Source organism: Lycium ferocissimum, chromosome 9 (assembly GCF_029784015.1).
Source record: "Lycium ferocissimum isolate CSIRO_LF1 chromosome 9, AGI_CSIRO_Lferr_CH_V1, whole genome shotgun sequence".
NCBI classification, from domain to species: domain Eukaryota; kingdom Viridiplantae; phylum Streptophyta; class Magnoliopsida; order Solanales; family Solanaceae; genus Lycium; species Lycium ferocissimum.
The window spans coordinates 58,364,414-58,384,978 of NC_081350.1; the positions used below are offsets into that span (position 1 = coordinate 58,364,414).

A 20,565-nucleotide genomic window follows, 5' to 3' on the forward strand; every position below is an offset into this window, starting at 1 on the left:
AGCACCAATGTTATTTGTGAGAAATAAAGACCGCTCTTTGTGGATGTGCATTGATTATAGGCAGCAAAATAAGGTGACAATAAAGAACAAGTATCCACTTCCGAGGATTGATGATTTATTTGATCAGTTGCAGGGTGCTAAATAGTTCTCAAAGATAGATTTGAGATCAGGGTACCACCAGGTGAGGGTTAGAGAGAAAGACGATTCGAAGACAGCTTTCAGAATTAGATATGGCCACTTTGAATTTCGTGTAATGTCGTTTGGGTTGACGAATGCACCGGTAGTATTTATGAATTTGATGAATAGCGTGTTCAGTCCTTTCCTAGATCTGTTCGTAATTATGTTTATCGATGATATTCTAGTATACTCTCGATCAGAGGCAGAGCATGCAGACCATTTACGTGTTGTTCTTAAAGTTCTCCAAGAACGGAAGCTATATGCAAAGTTCTCTAAATGTGAGTTTTGGTTGAACTCTGTGACTTTTCTGGGGCATATTATTTCAGATGAAGGTATTAGGGTGGATACTCAGAATACTGAAGCTGTAAAACTTGGCCGAGACCTACAACACCCACAGAAGTTCATAGTTTTCTGGGCTTGGTAGGTTATTACAGGAGGTTCGTAGATGGTTTCTCTTCTATTTCGGCACCACTGACGAAGCTGACTCAGAAACCAGCTAAGTTCCAGTGGACAGAAGCTTGTGAGCGTAGTTTTAGGAATTGAAGAATAGATTGACTTCGGTTCCAGTTCTGACACTTCCGGAGGGATTGGAAGGCTATGTTATTTATTGTGATGCTTCAGGTGTTGGGTTAGGTTGTGTGTTGATGCAGCATTGTAAACTTATAGCTTATGCTTCAAGGTAGTTGTGGAAGCACGAGAAAAACTATCCAACACATGATCTATAGTTAGCCGCGGTAATTCATGCATTGAAGATGTGGAGGCACTACTTATATGGTGTCCATGTTGATATCTATACGGACCATAAGAGTCTTCAGTATATCTTCAAGCAGAAGGAGTTAAATTTGTGGTAGAGCCAAAGGTTAGAGTTACTAAAGGATTATGATGTCACTGTCTTATATCATCCTGGGAAGGCGAACGTAGTAGCCGATGCCCTTATCTACAAATCCATGGGTAGCTTATCTTATATTCGGTCGGAGAAAAGGAAGTTAGTTCGTGAGCTTCAGCAGTTAGCTAGCCTAAGAGTTCGATTGTTGGGCTCGAGAGATACAGGGGTTACTATTCAGGACTCAGCGGTCTCATCTTTGGTAGCGGAGATTAAGGAGTGCCAGTACGAGGATCCTATGTTAGTTCATTATAGAGACACAGCACCTCAGAAGAAAAAGTCACCATTTGAGATTGATGAAGATGGAGTTCTCAGGTATCGAGGCAGACTATGTATTCCTGATGCTGTAGGCTGCATCGTCAGATTATGGGAGAGGCACATTACTCCCGTTATTCAGTTCGCCCCGGGATGACAAAGATGTATCATGATATTAAAGAAGTTTATTGGTGGGATGGAATGAAGAAAGTCGTAGCAGAGTTCGTGGCCCAGTGTCCTAATTGCCAACAGGTGAAGATTAAACATCAGAAACCTGGTGGGTTATTACAAGTTATTAAAATTCCAATGTGGAAATGGGAGGCAATTAATATAGATTTCATTACATGCTTGCCTTGTTCCCAGCGTAAGTTTGATTCCATATGGGTAATTGTTGATGGACTTACTAAATCAGCCCATTTTCTGTCAGTCCGGACTACTTACTCAGCCGAGGATTATGCGAAGCTTTTGTTACACCTTGAAAATTTTCCCTTAGCATACAGTGAATAGACTAACGAGGGGCATGACATATACGAGGTTTGGACAAGTAATAAATAGTCTTTAATGGTCCTAATTAAGATTTCCAAAGACATTCGAGGTAAGAGGAGAAAGTTGTTAAGGAAAGCGAGCCATATATTGTGTATCGGGTAAGAACTTCGAGTATTGGGTTAACAACGTTCTAATGTTGCCTTAAGGAAGAGTTATAATGTCCCTTAGAGTGGTAATGAAATGTTGAACAAGTGTTAAGAAGGGTCCATAAGGATCGGAGATCAAACGAGTCGACGAGAACAAGTCTCGAAAAACTGGGCAAACAAACGGCCAGACATATTGGCCGTATAAAATCTACGGACCGTATGTCCAGCCGTAGATTCAGCCCAGAATGGTATGTTCCACTGGACCAAATATACGGTCCAAACATACGGTCAGTGAAAATTATACGGACCGTATGTTGGTCCGTATATTCCAGTCGGGCCTGAACTCAATTAATATAAAGGACCTCTCTTCATTTTATTCTCATTTCATTTTCCATCTCCACCATTCAAGAAGCCTCTAGAACACTCCAAACACTTCAACCACAAGAAAACAAAGGAAATCAAAGATCAACAACAAGAATTGAAGAGAATCAAGTGTATGAAACCCATTAAAAGCCATTCAAACCAAGAAATCCCAAGGGAGATGAAATAGGGTTTTGGTGCAAAGGGTGTATCACCATTCAAGGCTTATTCCTCCATCATCTAAGGTGAGTTTCATGATCTTCCCATGTTGTTTGAAGTATTAATAGGTTGAAAACACTCGGATTGTAGAAGAGTATAGAAAATGGGTCATAAATGTGTGAATAGTATCATTATTGAGTAGTAGTTGGATTGAATCATGAAAATGGATATGTTGAGATTATAAATATGTTATAAATGACATTTAGAACATGGAATAAGTATTGGATGAGAAAGAATGCGATAATGGACTTTGGTCATGATTATGGAGAATTGGAGTGAAATTGTGAAATGCGAATAATGTAAATGAATGACGATTGTTGTTATGATGTTGTGATTGATATTATGAATGTTGGGAGTTGATATGGAATATGGAGGAAAGTAGTATAAACAAAGGAAATCTTTGCCCAATTTTCTCTAGCATTAGTAAGCACGTCTTTATAAATCTTTAGCTAATGTCGATACGAATCCTTTTGAAGGTAGAACGTGTGCATTAAAGGAGAACGAGCAAGCAATCGAATAGTTAAATGACAAAGGTATGTAAGGCTAGTCCTTTCCTTTTAAGGCATGAATCTTATGGCATGAATTTCCTCCTTCCTTATGAATTTCCCCATCTTAAAGAAAACTATGAGTCCTTATCCATGAATAGCCATACAAGAGTAGAGATACACGATGAGTACGATAATGATGATGATAGGCTTAAGTCTAAAGAAGCTATAGCCCACGATATAATGTTTCTACGAAGCTAATGACCTTCATACGATTCCTTGCTATTATTCATTGTTGCTAGACCCATCTTATGATGTTAGTCTCTTTCCCTTCAAGGCATGATCTTCCTCCTCCTCCATGAATCTCCTAAATTCTGAAGAACTAATAGCCCACGTTCATAAATAGCCATACGAGAGAAAGATAAGAGATATTATGAGCACGATAGTGATGACGATGAGTCTATGACTATAAGGAGCTACACATGTATAAGATAAAGAAGAGATATAAGGCAAGTACGATAATTGACGATGATGAGTTAAAACTAAAGAGTCCTAACATGAGAAATGACGCCCACGAAGTCAATGATTCTAAGTATGGTTCCACTGGTGCCTCTTCTTAAGTACACTCACCTTAAAATGTTAGTCCCTTCAAGGTGAGATACGATGATTTGATTACTCCATAATGTAGTCGGGGTTCCACGACCTTATGTCGCCCAGACACATAGCTATAGTCGCCTCCAAGTCCTAATGTATGTTTTGCTGATGTATGTATATGTAATAATGCTCAGTTATGATAAAGCCATGATGCCTATAAGGTAATTAATAATCATAAGTCTGTAATATGTATGATCATGTTTGGCTTACAATATACCTATGAAATGTTTGATGATGAGTATATGATATGTATGACGATGTGATTTCACCGTGCCTAGGCCGGACATGTCACCGCTAAGGCGGGCTGCTTGTGATTCCACCGTGCCTACATGGCCGGACATGTCACCGCTACGGTGGGCTGCTATGATTTCACCGCGCCTAGAAGGCCGGACATGATCACCACTAGTGGGCTGCATATGATGGGTACCCGGACGCGGATTAACGATGATGAGGTGTGAATGGTATGATGACATATGTATGATATGACGATGTATGTATGATATGACGATGTATACGCTATGGTAATTCATATGATATGCTACGTATGATATATGTATAAAATGTATCCATTCGAAGGTTATGTCCTCATCTTATGTCTTATGATTTCTCTACTAGGATCATTTCATTCATGTCTTACATACTCAGTACCATGTTCGTACTGATGTCCGTTTTCTTTGGACGTGTTCGTACCCGGGGTAGACGGGGAGGTGACCCGGACTCGTAGAAGGCATTGGGCGGCGAGAGCACTCCTTTGTCCGGAGGTGCTATCTTGAGACAGTATTTTGTGTATATATATTTTGGGCACGACGGGGTCCTGTCCCGTCCATATGTCTAGTACTCTAGTAGAGGCTCGTAGATACGAATGTGTGGGTAGCATGGTCTCTCAGGTCTTTCATGTATATGCACGTATGTATATATACTATTTTGATAGCCAAAGGGGCTTATGTTTATAAAAGTAAATATGTTTCAAATGTTAATAGTTTTCGATGATCACGAGTATACATTATGAATAAGAGTAGATGAGTAACAGAATGAGTGGTGTTCGGTGGTCAGCCCCGGATACCCGTCATGGCCCGTAGCTCGGGTCGTGACAGCTTTATATTAAGGAGACAGTCCGACTTTATGGTGTTCCGGTATCCATCATCTCCAACAGAGGTGCACAGTTTACAGCTAATTTCTGGAGGTCTTTCCAAAAGGGTTTGGGGACTCAGGTAAGTCTTAGCACAACATTTCACCCCCAGACAGACGGGCAGGCTGAGCGTACTATTCTGACCCTTGAGGATATGTTACGGGCATATGTGATAGACTATGGAGGTAGTTGGGATGATCACTTGCCGCTTATTGAGTTCGCGTACAAGAACGGTTATCATTCCAGTATCCAGATGGTCCCGTATGAAGCTTTATATGGGCGGAAGTGCAGGTCACCTATTGGATGGTTCGAAGGGGGGGAGACTAAGTTAGTAGGGCCAAATCTGATTCAGCAAGCAGTGGAAAAAGTCAAGCTTATTTAGGATCGATTGTTGGCAGCTCAAAGTCGTCAGAAGTCTTATGCAGATAATCGCCGACGAGATTTAGAATTCGAGGTTGATAACTGGCTATTCTTGAAGGTGTCGCCTATGAAAGGCATTATGAGGTTCGGTAAGAAGGGTAAACTTAGTCCTTGATACATTGGACCTTACAGGATTATACGTAGAGTGGGCCAAGTGGCCTATGAATTAGACCTACCATCGGACTTAGAGTCAGTCTATCCGATCTTTCATGTTCGGTGAGATCCTTCCAGAATTGTACCCGTTGATGATGTTCAGGTTACCGAGCAACTATCATATGAGGAGATCCCCATTGCTATACTAGATAGACAGGTTCGGAGGTTGAGGACTAAAAATGTAGCTTCAATTAAAGTCCTTTGGAGGAACAAGAATATGAAGGAGATGACTTGGGAAGTTGAAGAAGATATGAGATTCAGGTATCTGCACTTATTTCCACTTCCAGAGGAAGTCCAAACAGAGACACCATTGCCTTCAGGTGCGTATTGTTTCATTTTTTTTATGATTACTGATAGTGTGAGGCCATTATGGTTATTGCTTGTTGTGGCCTGTGTGGTGTTGTGTATTTTGGGTTTTTGTGACAGATTGGTAGGGGTACAGTTATAGGGGAAACTCTGCCGTAATTTTTTAAAAGATCCTTAAGAGTCTAACATTCGAGGACGAATGTTTCTAAGGGGGGAAGGATGTTACACCTCGAAAATTTTCGCGTTGTTGCGCTGTAAGTAAATCAACATAAGCCCGGAGAGGTCATGGAACCCTTATAAGGTTAAGGACTTCTAACAAGTGCTAAACAAGTGTCTAAAGGTTTCGATATCAACTGAATCGAAGAAATTAAGTCTGTCAAAAATTTGGGAAAACTTGGCAGAATTTTGGACGAAAATTTTTTGTCCAACTTAAGAGAGATATATCTCCTGGAATATAAGGAGTTATGGAATGCATAACTTATGTAAATTTAATTTCAGCGAGTCTTCTTTCCAATGCAACTGACAGATCGTAATTCTGAGAAGTACGGGATAAAAGTATCGCCCGTACTTTGAAGTACATCTCGTACTTTACCCAAATTTTTCAGAAAGTTGGATTTTGACCATCCCAAGTACGAGCTGAAAGTACGGCCCATACTTTGAAGTACGGCCCACACTTTTTGGCCGTACTTAGCACAAAATTTCTAGAAAACTGAAAGTTTGTGGACTTTTTTTTCTAACCTATAAATAGGTTTTCCCATGACTTGGGCCTCAATTATTCATCAAAATAAATCCCTAGTGGCCTTCTAATCTCTCTCAAACAACGATAAACATCCAAAATCATATCAAGAGAAGATCAAGCCATAAATCCTCAACTAGTTCATAGAAACTGTTGGTTCTTGCTTCTAGATGAAGTTGTGGTGAATAAGCTTTGGAGTAAGTTGTTGTGGCTAAAGTTCTTCAAGTATAAGGTATGTTCTTCATCTTGTTTCTTATGTTGAGTTGATTTGAAGGTTAAACAAGTCTTACAAGTGAAAGGAGTCATGCAGAAAAGTCATAAAGTGTTGTGTTGTAGTTGATGGCTATGGATTGAATTTGAAAAGAAGTTTTGGATGGATTTAAGCCTAGTGTGATTGTAATTTCTTGGGTATGATATTGTTGATGTTATTATTGATGTTTGGGAGTTGTTTTGGAGTTTGATGGAAGTAGGTGACACGGGGGAAATGTTGCCCAAATTTCGTTAGCTTACCTAACAGTTTAGTTTGATCTTATAAGCGTTTCAACGACTTAATCTTAGTGTGAATCATCTTGAATGTAGATTTTCAAGGTCGGGAGGATAAACGTTGAGTGGTTAAGTAGCCGACGAGGTATGTAAAGGTTGTCTCTTTCTTTTTTAAGGCATGATCCTATTGTTGTGAACTTACACATAATATCCATAATGTCCCTATTCTTAGAAATACTAGAAGCTTATGGTTCTTGATGTTCTTATGATATTATTAATATCTGTCTGATGATTGGTCTCATCTTATGATTATTGATCTCACCTTATGGTTAGTGATCTTATTCATTGATGTTGGTCTCATCTTGTGATTATTGTTCCTTCAAGGTGAGATATGATGATGATGATAGATTCATAATGATAATCGGAGGTTTATCGACCTTACGTCACTCCGATAGAGTAGTAGCTTTTATTTGGGCTCTCATGCATGCTTTATATATATGTATGTATTTTTCTCACATCGAGCCGCGCTATAGTCGGCCGGGTATGACACCTATTGTGCACACCACTGCAGCTGCGTACGGATAACACCGAGCCTATCATGGCCGGGTACGGATAACACTGAGCCTATATGGCTGGGTACGGATAACACCGAGCCTATATGGTTGGGTACGGTTGTCACGACCCAACCGCTGAGTCATGACGAGTGCCTGACCGCTAATGACCAAGCACCCCTATACTCGTACCTGAATATCACTGAATAACTGGGTGGCCCATAAGACTTATAACTGAACCATGCTGACACATATCAGAACAACATCAAGAACTATCAACCATCAGTGCATAGATGCATACGTATATATATACTAAAAAGAACAGTGCAAGTCGACAAAGCCGCTACATATGCTGTACAACAAAAGAATAGGAGCCGTTAAGGCTACATCACGTACAAACTATATACCACTGTCTATAGACCTCTATTAGAGCAGAAAACTGTAGAAAGGGCAGGATAGGGCCCCGCCATACCTATACATAATGTACATGCATATACGTCTCAAATTAGCATGCCAAAATGGATCGCAGCTCTGGATCAAGTGGAGCGCACAGACAACGGCTGAGGGAAAGTCCTATTGGGCAGGATCGTCTATCTGTCTATTTGTACCTGCGGGCATGAACACAGCCCCCCGAGCAATAGGGGAGTCAGTACAGATAATGTACCAAGTATATAAGGCAGAACTGAAGCAGTATATCTCAACTCGAATGATAAAGGAGTGACAGACTCAATCTCTACCTATAACTAACACTGCGAATTATGTATATGCATATGAACTTTTAATACATCATGAGTATGTATATATATATAATGCATACCTTCGCCCTGTTCGCAGCCCCTTCGGGCATAATAGCATAATGGCCCCATCGGGGAGCCCCTTCGGGCATTATAATCATCGTATACCAGCTGATTAGTTGGTTTGCGTATATAACGCCTTAGCCCTTCTCCCCTTACCCATAAAATCATGTCGTACATATATATATATATATATATATATATATATATATATAAGTGTGCAAATGCATAAGAACATCAAAGGACTCCCTTCAGAGCAACTTTTATGTCAAAATGGGAACTTCTTCCCCTTCGGGATTTAGACACCATTATGAAAACATACAACTTATGGCTTGTTTTCGGAATTGATTCCTTTTTGCACAAATAGCCACCTTCCGGCCTTTAACCACCCAAGCTTGCAATTGTAGCCACTTTAAGAGGCAAGCTTTGGGCCTTAGGCTCTTGGGCTCTTGTAGTCTCCATCCATGCTATCATCCATAGCTTGAAGATCCTCCCTATGTTGCATCCATAAGCACTTGAGCCATTCCGGATCATATCATTCCTTACCTCTCTTTCTTCCAGAAACAGTTCAGGTGACACATTAGGATCCCTCATACATTCGTGAATATCTTTAAGCTATTGTCTAATGGTTTTCACCCTCTCCTCCACTCCAATATGATTTGATGTATGAAGACTTTTCAAGACTGTGTCAACATCCTTAAGCTTCTTCCACACTGCCTCCATACTCCCATCCTACTGACCTCTCCAAGAAGTTCTAACTCTGTGCATGAAGTCATCATGTTGTGTTAGATGATTGAAAAAACTGAAGGGCTTAGCTCTCCTTTAAGTATCTCCAAACTGTATGCATAAGGGAGAAGGATCAGAAAAATTGGGATCCATGACCAAAACTTCAAGATGTGGATATGTATGCATCTACTCTTAATTCACAATAGCCCTGTCAATCCTACTATAGACATGTCCATTCGTCCAGGTATAACTCCTCCCTACAACTTTCATTTCATTCATACCAGCATCTGTGATGAACTTTTTGAAATCTCTAGTCTCTGAATCCATTACAAGGTGACCATTAGATTTGTCTTCCATAGCTAGGACAGCATTGTAATCACCCATGCATAGCCAAGGACCCTTCTGTATGAGATGTAAGCTAGTTAACTCTTGCCACAAGCTTCTTCTAGTTTCCATAGTGTGCAGGCCATAAATAGTTGTGAAGCTAAATTGGATCCTATTATCCAACAAATTTACAACTCCATGGATGAGTTTCTCTGTGGAATAAGTCATATCAAAGTGGACAGTATCTGGGTCCCAAAGAATCCAAATCATGCCTTTACCACCAGCTGCATAGTTAGAATACCATTGCCCAGAGGGGCAAATTTTTTTAACTATCCTTTTAGCATATTGCTCCTTTACTCTATGTTCAGACACAACCAAGAGATTTATTCTATTTTCTCCTATAAACTTCTGTAACTCCCAGTGCTTATACACCTTATTAAGTCCTCTAACATTCTATGTGACTAACTTCATTGATAGTTAGTTAAATTAGGACCAGTACCTCCTCCCTTGCTACCTTGTGCTTCCTGCAATGCTACTGCCAGTGAATCAGCTTTTGTCTTGGCTTTATCTAGTATGTTGAAACCATTATCCCCTTCTACAGGTTGTTCAGAGGCAACTTTAGTGCCTTTTGCAGCTGATTTCCTCCTCACCACTTGCCAGCCTTCATCATTCTTGGTCATGGCCTGAGTTATGGTAAACGTCATTCCTTCAGTTTCTTTGGCATTCAAGATAGGTCCCTGTTCTACTAGACTAGGAGGTTGGATTGGAATTCCAACTTCACTAGTAGAAGCTATATTCTCTTCCTTGGATTGCTATTCCTTTCTATATGTCACCTTTTTGCCTAGTTGTGTTGGTGCTGCTTTTGGTTATTTAACTGGCTGCTGGACTGCCTATTCTGTAGGTTGGCACCTATGCCCCAGCTGTAAACAAACACCACGGTAGATAGGCTTCCATTCATACACAATAGGCTGCTCAAATGCCTTCCATTAGGCTTCTTCAACTTCATTTTGGTTGGCAAAGGTCGGGTGATGTCCATTTCAACCAATATTCTAGCGTACGATATTCTATCTATCTTGGAAGTACAATCATTTGCATAAATTGGCACTCCCAATCCTTTTTAGTGATTCATTCTCCCAGCAACTCAATGGTAGATTGAGTAGCTTAATACAGAGTGGAATTATTTCAATACTTCCTCATGGAAATTGAAATCAGCAGCCCAAGCCTTAACGATAACAGGTTTGCTATTAAGCGTATAAGGTCCAGAATGCAATACTCATTGCTAAATATCATATCACAAAGAAATCGTCATTATAGTAAAAAACCTTAGGCTTGGACACAAAGTTTCATTGCCCTGCTATGAAACGTTCAACAACACCAATGTTTGGGGCATCACCTACCACATACAAAATCACTGCCAACTTCCATTTCTCAGCCCCTTTGTCAATTTCAGATTTCTGGAGTTCCACTATCTTTTCCCCATTTTCAATAATCGGAGCTATAAATGTGAGTGTCATACCTTTTGCTGTAAACTTATTTCCAGCCACTAGGGTCGCCCACGTTTTCGGACCAGCTCCTTGCGCAGGCAACTCAGTGACCTCGGGGATAGGCGCACATATCTGTCTTGTTGCTGGTGTGCTTTTCTCCTCCACCACATTGTTTGGCTGTTCAATCGGACTTGGGGTCTTACTTCCAGTAGTGGGAATACCACCAACACTGTTCGGCGGTGTTAATGGTGTCCTAGTCTTCGTCCCATCTTCCGCAATATGTTTCTCACCAAATACCACTGGGCTGTTGGTCTTAGATGAGCTCGCACCCCTGCTCGAACCTGTTACAAAACCTTTTCCTGTTTCTCCACTTTTGCCCTCCACTGCTAGGAATTCCGAGAGTGGTTGCTTCGTTGCGTCCTTGCGTGGTCGTCCCCTCCCTATTTCCGGCAAGGCGTAAGTTAGCAATTCACGTTACGGTATGCCGAGAGAGAGCTAGAGTCCCCCCCCCCCCCCCCCCCCACACACACACAAAAAAAAAATATCTAATAAATTATTATATTAAAAGAGGAATTATAAGAATTTTTATATATATATATATATATTGTCAAAATGTATGAAAAAAAAATGCAAAAAAAATACAATTTGATCTCCAAATAGTAACAACCAATACTCGACAATTGCAAGAAGTATATTGTTTTTTTTTTACTTTTTTAATATTAAAATAATTCGCGAAATACCTGATATCAACATTTTACATAATATAGGAGAAAATAGTTAAATTCAACATGAAAAAATTAGTACAATGTAGATTTCATAAAATGATTCATTAAATTAAAAAAAGGAACAAAATGGTTTTTTGACATGCATCTTTTGAAAGGAACAGAATGCTTAAAGTAAGAGTGATTTCATTTCATTGATTTTTCTGTATTCTTTTTGTGTGGTTTAATTTGAAAGAACATCTACAAAAGTATCTTGCAATACCAAGGCTTTTATTTATATATTTATTTATAAGTTAACTTTATTGATTTATCATACAACAAAAAGTTCGAAAGTGTCAAACTGATCTTACAAAAATGAAGAAGCAAGAGCGGAAATTTTTCAAAAAAATATCTACAAATTTAACTTTTAATGACACTAGTTAGTGCAACTAGACACCTAACAAGAAATATCTCTACATTACTAGCCCCTGAATTATAATCCATGTATAGTACGCTCTCTGTCCAAATTTATGTGGAATAATTTCAACAGAAATGAAGTTTAAGAAAGAAAGACTTTTAAAACTTATAATCTAAAATAAATCATATATATTTATATGATTATGAATTATTTAATTAAAAATAAAATGAGAAGTTTTAAATTAAATCATTAGGCTACAAAGAAAAGTGTATTGCGTAAAACGAAACTGAGGACGCGTCATACCAAAGGACCCGTAAGGGTATTTTGGACACTTTTCGGAATTGAAATTGAAAACTGAACTGTCTTTCCTTTAAATTTTCCAAACCTTGATAAACCCTAAACCTAAGCAGTCAAGAATCCCCCCTATAGGCCAATGGAAGAGAAAGAAGAATTATGCTCAGAGTGCAAATCAAATACATGGAAATACAAATGTCCTTGTTGCTTTATACGTACCTGTAGCCTTCCTTGTGTCAAATCCCACAAGGCTAAAACTGGATGTACTGGCAAAAGGTCGCTTACTCATGTCGTGCCTTTGTCTAAATTCGATGACAACATCCTTTTAGCAGGTTTAGTTCTTTTACTCTTGCTTTTTCATTTTGGTTCCATCTTGGTACTTTGATTCCCAATAGATCACTGGGCCACGCTTTTGGTTCTTACTCTAGGGTGTTTTTATTCATTAGGAAGATGTTTTCCCAATTGATAAAATGTTTTATTGGTTGGGGTAGGCGGGGTGGGAGGTGTAGTAGGTTGTGGTAGGGCTGGGTTGGATGGGTAAGCAGGTAAGGGGTGGGGGTTGGGTTGGGATGCTTTGGTGTGTTTTTATTGATTTGGAAAATGTTTTCCCTCAAATTCTTATGAAAATCATTTTCCAAGATTTTTTTTGCAACCAAACAACGGAAAATAGAAAAACGTTTTCCGTCATACCAAACACACCCTTAGTCATTTGTGAACAAGTGAGCTTTTCGCGCACAACTTTAGCTTCTTACTTTTTCTCTATAGTTGTTATGATTGATTAGGATTCTCTGGAAGTCGTTGCTCTTATGAATATTCTCTTTTTTTTTTTGTTTTTTTTTGTTTTGGTGAAGTAATTGATTCTATTCAAGGCATCCAGAAGATGCAAATAGTTACAAAAGAGTGAGCACAAAATTGTTTGCTCTTAGTACATAACCAGAGAGCAAACAAAATCTAAAAGGTTATCAGGGGAATCTATTGGGGATAAAAATGCCCAACTATGTAAATAAAAAAGACTTGTGCTTTTTTGCTTGAAATTTACTGTAAATATACTCCTTCCGTTTCAATTTATGGGAACCTTTTAGGAGTATGAGGGTCAAACTTAATAAATTTGACCTTAAAGTTTGACATAGATTTTTCAAGTTTGTAAAAATTAAATTTGTTTGTTTAAAAACTACATAAAAGTTTTATAAGTCATGATAAGTTCAAATAATTTAGAAAAAATGTAAGGAAAACGTGGTCAAAGAACTCCCCAAATAGTTATAGGTTCACGTAAATTGAATCGGAGGGAGTTATTTCTAAAAATCAGTCTGTTACTTTTGAAGGATGTGTTTGTTTCAACAAGTTTAAGATATTCTTGCATTAGCAACACAAAGTGTGTAAAAACTTATTGCAATTATTGAAAAAGGTTTGGAACACCTAAAAGAGAAGTTGCTGAAGATATTGAAAGCTTCGCAATAGGAATTCAACAGTTTGGTTTCGGTCTGTTTTCTCCAAAGATTGAATACTCATTTTGAGATGACATGCTGCTACAGGTTTGTGTTGAATGTTTTCTGAATTTTTTTTTCGTGGGCAGATTATAATATGCTTGAGGATGTTAAGAGGGTTGCTGAATCTGCTAAAAGAATGAGACAGGAGATATGTGGCTACACTCATTTTAAGCTTCCTGAACGTCTGAAGAATCTTCAGCGTGCTGCTAATAGTCGTAGGACCAAAATACTTTTCCTATCAAACGGAATGTCGAAGAGAGAGAAAAATAAAACTTACTACAACAACAGGTTTGGTCTCATGGAAGTTGCTTGTGCTTTGATTTAATGATGCATACATTTCATATGCATAATGGCGGAATATCCTTAATTGTTTAAGATTAGGAGGCCTATTTTTTTGGTCGGTTTTGTTCTTGTCTGAAGTACATAAACTGGCAATGAAAATGCCTTTGTTCCATTTAAAAAGAAATTCTATATCAAAAAATGCATGCTCTGGATGATCACACTTTGTGCATGTGTTTTTGGGTGATGTCATTATACATTTTCCTAGTATTACTGCACCAAACTCCTGTAGAGAAATGGATCTTGGGCCTACTCAACCCCAAAAGCTAGCTCATGACGGGAGAATTTGCCAAGGCCATATAAGGAGATCAAGTCCCATCCCTTAGCCGATGTGGGAGTCAACAGTTCGTGTCTGAACTTTTTGTTTTATCAGAAAATTATCCATACGGTGTTTGCCTTTGGAAAGCATCTACATTTTCTTCTGTAAATTTCTAGTTTTTCTCATCTTGGACTTCATGAGAAATACAAGGCTTCCATGAATTTGACATTGGATTCATCCTTACCTTTATTCAGTTTTCTCATCTCCTGGATGCCAAGCAACATACTACATATATTGTCAAAGAAATTTCTGGAAACTTGAAGTTCGGTTGTTCTGCTTAAGAACATTCTTGGAGGTGTTATCTGGAGGCAACGAAGGACATGGCTAATTTGAGCATTAGTTAAATCATGGGTGCTGACTTGATAGTTCTTATTATTACTACTCTATCGTCAATCTTATCTTCCGCTTTGTCTATATCACTTGCTTCCCTCTTTAACTCTTAAAAGTTACCCTCTGCACTTTTGTTATTTTACACATCAGAAATTCTTGGATTTTTCTTAAATGAATGACAAACTCTTTTATTTGTTCCCCAGGAAAAAGTTCATATCTTGGACAATTGAATGGCGTTTTCATTTGACAGATACTGCGTTGATTGATCATGGGTATATTTCCTTCATAACTAATTTCCTTTTGTTCCCTAAAGTTTTCCTCTCATGTTTTGATCCAACATAATATTGCTATACAGATTGCCTTACAAGTACTCACTAATTGCTTTTGTTGCAGAGTGCATGAAAACACGAGCCTCCAGTCTGTGATTGAGAATCATTTGAAACCTAGCCCTTGGAATCATCCACTGAGGCAATTCTCTGAAGAGCCACTGGATTCTCTTAAATTTTTTATCCAAAAGGTCTCTTCTGATATCCTGGAACTTGTTTCATATAATTATACTCTTGAGATTGAACAACCAAATGTTGCATCAAATATGCTTACTGCTGGCTTGGTGTCAAATTTCCCAGTAATACATGCATGAACTATGTTTATAATTGCGTAGTTAATTCTGTTCTAAAGTCAAGTTGGGATAACTAAATGCATCATTTTACGCGCAAAAGACCAGCTTGCTATTTCCATTATGCTAATTTTCTTTATAAGTTCAAATATATTCTCTTTGCATTTGGTTGTGGTGTTGATGTCAGCTCTTTGTGAAAGAGATTTTTTTTTATTGTTAATTCTCCGAAAGAGATTTAACTGGTGGATTAATTTGCTCAGGCTTCAAAATAGTTGAATTAATCGACCCTCGGGTTCACTTAGAAAGAGATTAAAAAATTGATCCTGAAGATTCGCTTTCAATTCTAAAACGCTTATATTGAACAACTGTTTATGAGCCATTGATAGAACTTTGTTGGGAGTTGGGGCTTTTAGGAGAAGAATGACATCTGATGAGCACTGGCTTCACAACCTGGATGTTTATCAGCTATTTTTGTATAGGCTGATTCCACTTCGTATTCTATTTCTTTTCCTTGGGAATAATTTGGTTGACTCCAATACCGAACGCAAAGTAGCGTGCTTTCTGTTGTTATTTTTGGTCTTTGCTTTGTTTTATTTTGAGACATAGCTTTCATATTACACTTTGTAATTTGTGTTTTGAGGATTTATGATCTTCAAAGGGAAAAGATGGAGTCTGATTACTTTGTTTGGTTGCAGGGCACAAAATCATCTTTTTGCGAGTTGGATATAAAGGTTCCTCTGCGTCAACAACTAACCAATAAAGTTATCCTGGAATACCCTGTCATTTATGTTTTTCTGCCGTCTCACAGCTGTAATTTTGAAGTAATCCGAGATTCCGTCCCTCTTAAAGCAGAGCAAAATGAGACTGTTTGTGATAGCCCAAGCCCCAAAGGAATGATGTTCAAGGAAGAGGATATAGAAGATGGTGGATCTTTAGACCCACACGTTTCAGATCTCTTAAATGTCGCTTCTTCCAATAAGGAAGAGACTAACAACTTGGACCAAGATATATGTGATGATCTTGATCTGGTTTATTCATATATGAAAGAAAATGATCTTTGGCTAAAAGAGGATTGTGGATATTTGAGTGATGTTTTAGCTGTGGATGAAGAACCGGAGGAAGGAGAGATAGAATTCAAGTCATCTACGGAAGAAATGGAGTCTAACAAGTCTGTGTTAACAACGAGCCAAGCTGCCAGATCATTTGTAAGTGGACGTTTGGATGTAGATGACAAAGATATATGTGATGATACAAATCTGTTTCCTTCATCTATGAAAGAAAAGGTTCTGGGAGAAAAAGAGGACTGTACATATTTGAGTGAAGTTTTACATGTGGACGAAGAGTTGGAGGAAGGAGAGATAGCTTGACTTTTTCTTTCCTGGATCCTCACTTTAATTGTACTTGAATGCAGTAAGAATCGATAAGAATCGAGTCATATTGTCATGATACTCTGGTGTTCATTCTCATTCTCACAAAACTCTGGTGCTAGTGGTACAAACCAGACTTGGCTTGTCAAGTGAATAGAGTAAATAGCAGAATTTCTGAACTATTGGGTCTTGAAGAAATCATCACTTCTGAACTGGTGAGAAGCATCATAACCATATTCTGAGGGTCGCTGCCCTATTCTTTAAAATGTGAGGGATACAGCAGATGGTGGTCGTCGATGAAATTTTATTTCTTATGGAGCTGTTTCTACGATGAGAAGGTTGTAAACGAGATCAGTCACATTGCAGAATTGGGTAGGTGTTCAATTTTCCAGTTCTAGCCGGTGTTTGCAGTAATATGTACTCCCTTTGTTCACTTGTACTTGTTTACTACACTAAAAATAGGTTTTCACTTTTACTTGTAACATTTAGCATACCAGAAGAAAAAAATATATGTTTTTCTTCATGTTTTGCCCTTAGCATTAATCACTTATTCCCCAGATCATTTCTCAAGACCTAAGACTAAACATCAATTAATATGAATATTGTGGTAAAATACCCATATCAATTACTCCCTCTGTTTCAATTTATGTGAACCTATTACTATTTGGGGAGTCTTCGAGGTGATTCTTTGACCACGTTTTATTTATATTTTTTCTAAATTATTTGAATTATAAATTATCATGAATTATAGTACTTTTTATGTAGTTTCTAAATATAAAAATTTTATTTTTATAAACTTAAAAAATCTATGTCGAAATTTATGGTCAAAGTTATAAAGTTTGACCCTCGTACTCCGAAAAGGTTCACATAAATTGAAACGGAGGGAGTATTATTTCTTAAATATATTCAAAGTTCAAACTGGACAAGTAAAAGTGAACGGAGGGAGTACATCTAAGAAGGGGAAACTTATAGTAATTATTTATTCAGTTATACAACGTGGGTACTGTTATTTTTTGGTGATATGTTTCTGCAATTCTTGACCCATTGTTTAGTGTAACCCTATATAGTTCGCAGTAATCATGTTCATCTGATGTTTCAGATCTTTTTGTTGCTGTCTGCCTTCCTTTCGTGTTCTTAAAGCACTTGGTTCTTTTTCTTTTTGTCAATTCCAAGTCACGATCTTATTACCATTTGGATTTGCAAAAGTACACTGAAGGAGGAGGGTATAGACTAACCTTCTTATGTAAATGACCAAATTAAGCTGGCACACAAAATATCAACTACTATATGTGGGCTAACAAAAGTAGGCTTAAATGGAAATGGCAATGAGGCTGAGTAGTCATGGTGGATTATATACCATTTTACTTGGTCTTCTCTTCTTGACTTGGGGTGTAGGTAATTGCCATCGACCAACATTTAGTAAACCTTTGGCTTTCCTTAGAAGTATGTCAACAACCACAACATACCCAGTGTCATCGCACAAGTGGGGTCTGGGGAGGGTAAGATATACGCAGATCTTACCTCTATTTTTGTAATAGAGAAGCTGTTTCCGATAGACCTTCGGCTCAAAAGAAATGTAACCGATGCAACCAAAGGTTGCAAGTGGCTTTCCTCAAAAGTATGTCAAAGTTAGTAATTGTATGTGCATCTTCCAGATGGTGGTTCATGGATGCCATATAGTCTGCAACTTTATTCGCTTCTCTGAAGCAGTCCTGATGATGATCCCCTTATCTTCCACTAGAGATTTGGTTTCTGATATGGTGTTCATTTGACGTAATGTTCTTTTCATATGTAATTTATACTTTTAGTCTTGTGTGTGTAAGTGAAATGTAATGTCATGTAGGGATCTAGTAGCTCAATTGGGTGGCTACCTGAACTCTCACCTTATTGGTGAGGGATCGAATCCCCACATTGTAATCCCCTTTCCCATTTTCCCTTCCCCTACCCCCCATGTAATAAAAACAATTTTTTTTTTTCAAAAAATCTGTAATGTCATTTCCACTAGACCGGTGAATGCTCCCCCCAAAAAATGTTTGATGCCCATTTTAATATATTGAAGTTACAAATATCAGGTAAAATTCGAGTGTAAGATGGCACAAACACTTTGGAAACATTTTTGTGGTCCTGCTAGTATCAACATTACTGCACTTCATTTAACTCAGGTTATATCAGCATGGTGGGAAGCAGCAAAAAATCAGCATATAAAGAAGGTTTATCAGGTTGTCCCATCAATTATAGTATGGGAGTTGTGGAAAAGGAGAAACACTGTGTTACATTGGGGTTGGGGGGGGGGAGGGGGGTGGGGGGGGGGGGGGGGGGGGGAGATGTCTGTGAACAAATTGAAGTATCAGATCATGCATACTCTAATCTTATTATGAAAGTCAGGAGGAAGAATTTTAAATATGCCCCATATAACTGGTTGGAATTGATTAGAGCATTACAAGCATATTCCCCTAACCTGAAGGTTACTCAACTATAGTAGATACCCCTTGATACAGGCTGGATAAAATGTAACATTGATGGAGCCTCTAGAGGCAACCCAGGCATAAGTTCTTGGAGTTTTTATATGAGGAATGCTAATGGGGATTTGTTACATGGACAAGCTCAAGAAATAAAAGAGGGGAGTTACTCTAATACTCAAACAGAAGCAGAGGCTGTATTGCAAGCACTAAAATTCATGGATAGTGCATATGCATCAAGTGATTGTGGAGACTGACTCTATGCTTATGAAGAATGTATTGGAGAAGAGGTGGAAAAGTCCTTTGCTAATTATCAACATAATGGAGGAAATGTGGAGAATAATTGGATAGAGAACAGTTTGTGATTACCCATATTTTCAGGGAAGGTAATAAACTTGCTGGCAAGCTTGGCATTGTAAAAAGGAGATTACTGGGCTAATAATTTCCTGGAGGTGGAGACTTGAAAGGAAGTTGATCAATAGTGACAAGAGCAACACCCCATACCTAAGAATTAGGAGCTGTAAAAGATGATGAAGTCAATGGAAGATAAAGGGAATCATGAGGGGAAAGCAAAGGATAGAAGAGGGCTACGCTCTAAAGATCAAACTTCTCATACTTCAAGGATGATATGTGTTTAATATATTTTTCTGTTTTGCGGGTCTTATACCTATGGTGTATTCACTATGACTGTCTAAGGTGTGGTATTAATATCCTTGGATATGATTCCGTAAGTTGGATAGAAAAATAGTGAACTATACACAAGGAGGACAGGATAACTAACAGATCTAGATCAATGGGGTAGACTCTTCTTAAACACACTTGAAAATCCCAATTTTGCACGCAAAGGAGAATTATAAAGACAGCAGATACACAATACGAGAGAGGCACAAAGGACAAATACACGACAACTAGACATATCAGCTGAAGAAGAGCACGATTGTACAAGATATACAAAAGGAGGACAATAGCGACACTTAGGGGTGTACATGGATCGGGTTGGTTCGGATTTTTTAAACACCAAACCAAATCAATTGCGTCGGGTTTTAAAATTTATACACCAAACCAAACCAATAAAATTCAGGTCCTCGGATTTTCTCGGGTTTTTTTTTTCCGGAATAGTCTTGATACAAAACATATACACTTTTATTTTAAATATTTCTTTAGTCCTAGTAAGATACAGCTATATAATTAAGGTGTTTCTTAAGAAAATAACATAAAATGTGAGAAGAGTGATGACATTGTATTAAATATTCAGCAAAAGATAATAAAATCGGTTAAAATAGATATTGCTAATTAATAAGCCATAAAGAAAATGACCATAATCCAAAAATACTAAGTCATCTAAAATAAGTACAGCTAACAAGTATTAGTTACATGACAAAGAAAAAAAACTTAAGCTATGTATTTTCACTCCCTAAACCAATTATACAAAACTAAAGAATAGATATCCAACATTATTGTCAT

General features: G+C 38.1%; 1 protein-coding gene across 1 annotated transcript; it reads left to right on the forward strand.

Annotated features, from left to right (window-relative positions):
• Positions 1 to 12,224: 12,224 nt before the first annotated feature.
• Positions 12,225 to 17,171, forward strand: LOC132031384 (putative box C/D snoRNA protein SPCC613.07). Its single transcript, XM_059421318.1, has 5 exons — positions 12,225 to 12,516; positions 13,758 to 13,959; positions 14,863 to 14,931; positions 15,053 to 15,176; positions 15,971 to 17,171. The coding sequence occupies exons 1-5, from the start codon at positions 12,324 to 12,326 to the stop codon at positions 16,640 to 16,642; spliced, it is 1,260 nt and encodes a 419-aa protein (XP_059277301.1). The 5' UTR covers positions 12,225 to 12,323; the 3' UTR covers positions 16,643 to 17,171.
• Positions 17,172 to 20,565: the final 3,394 nt, after the last annotated feature.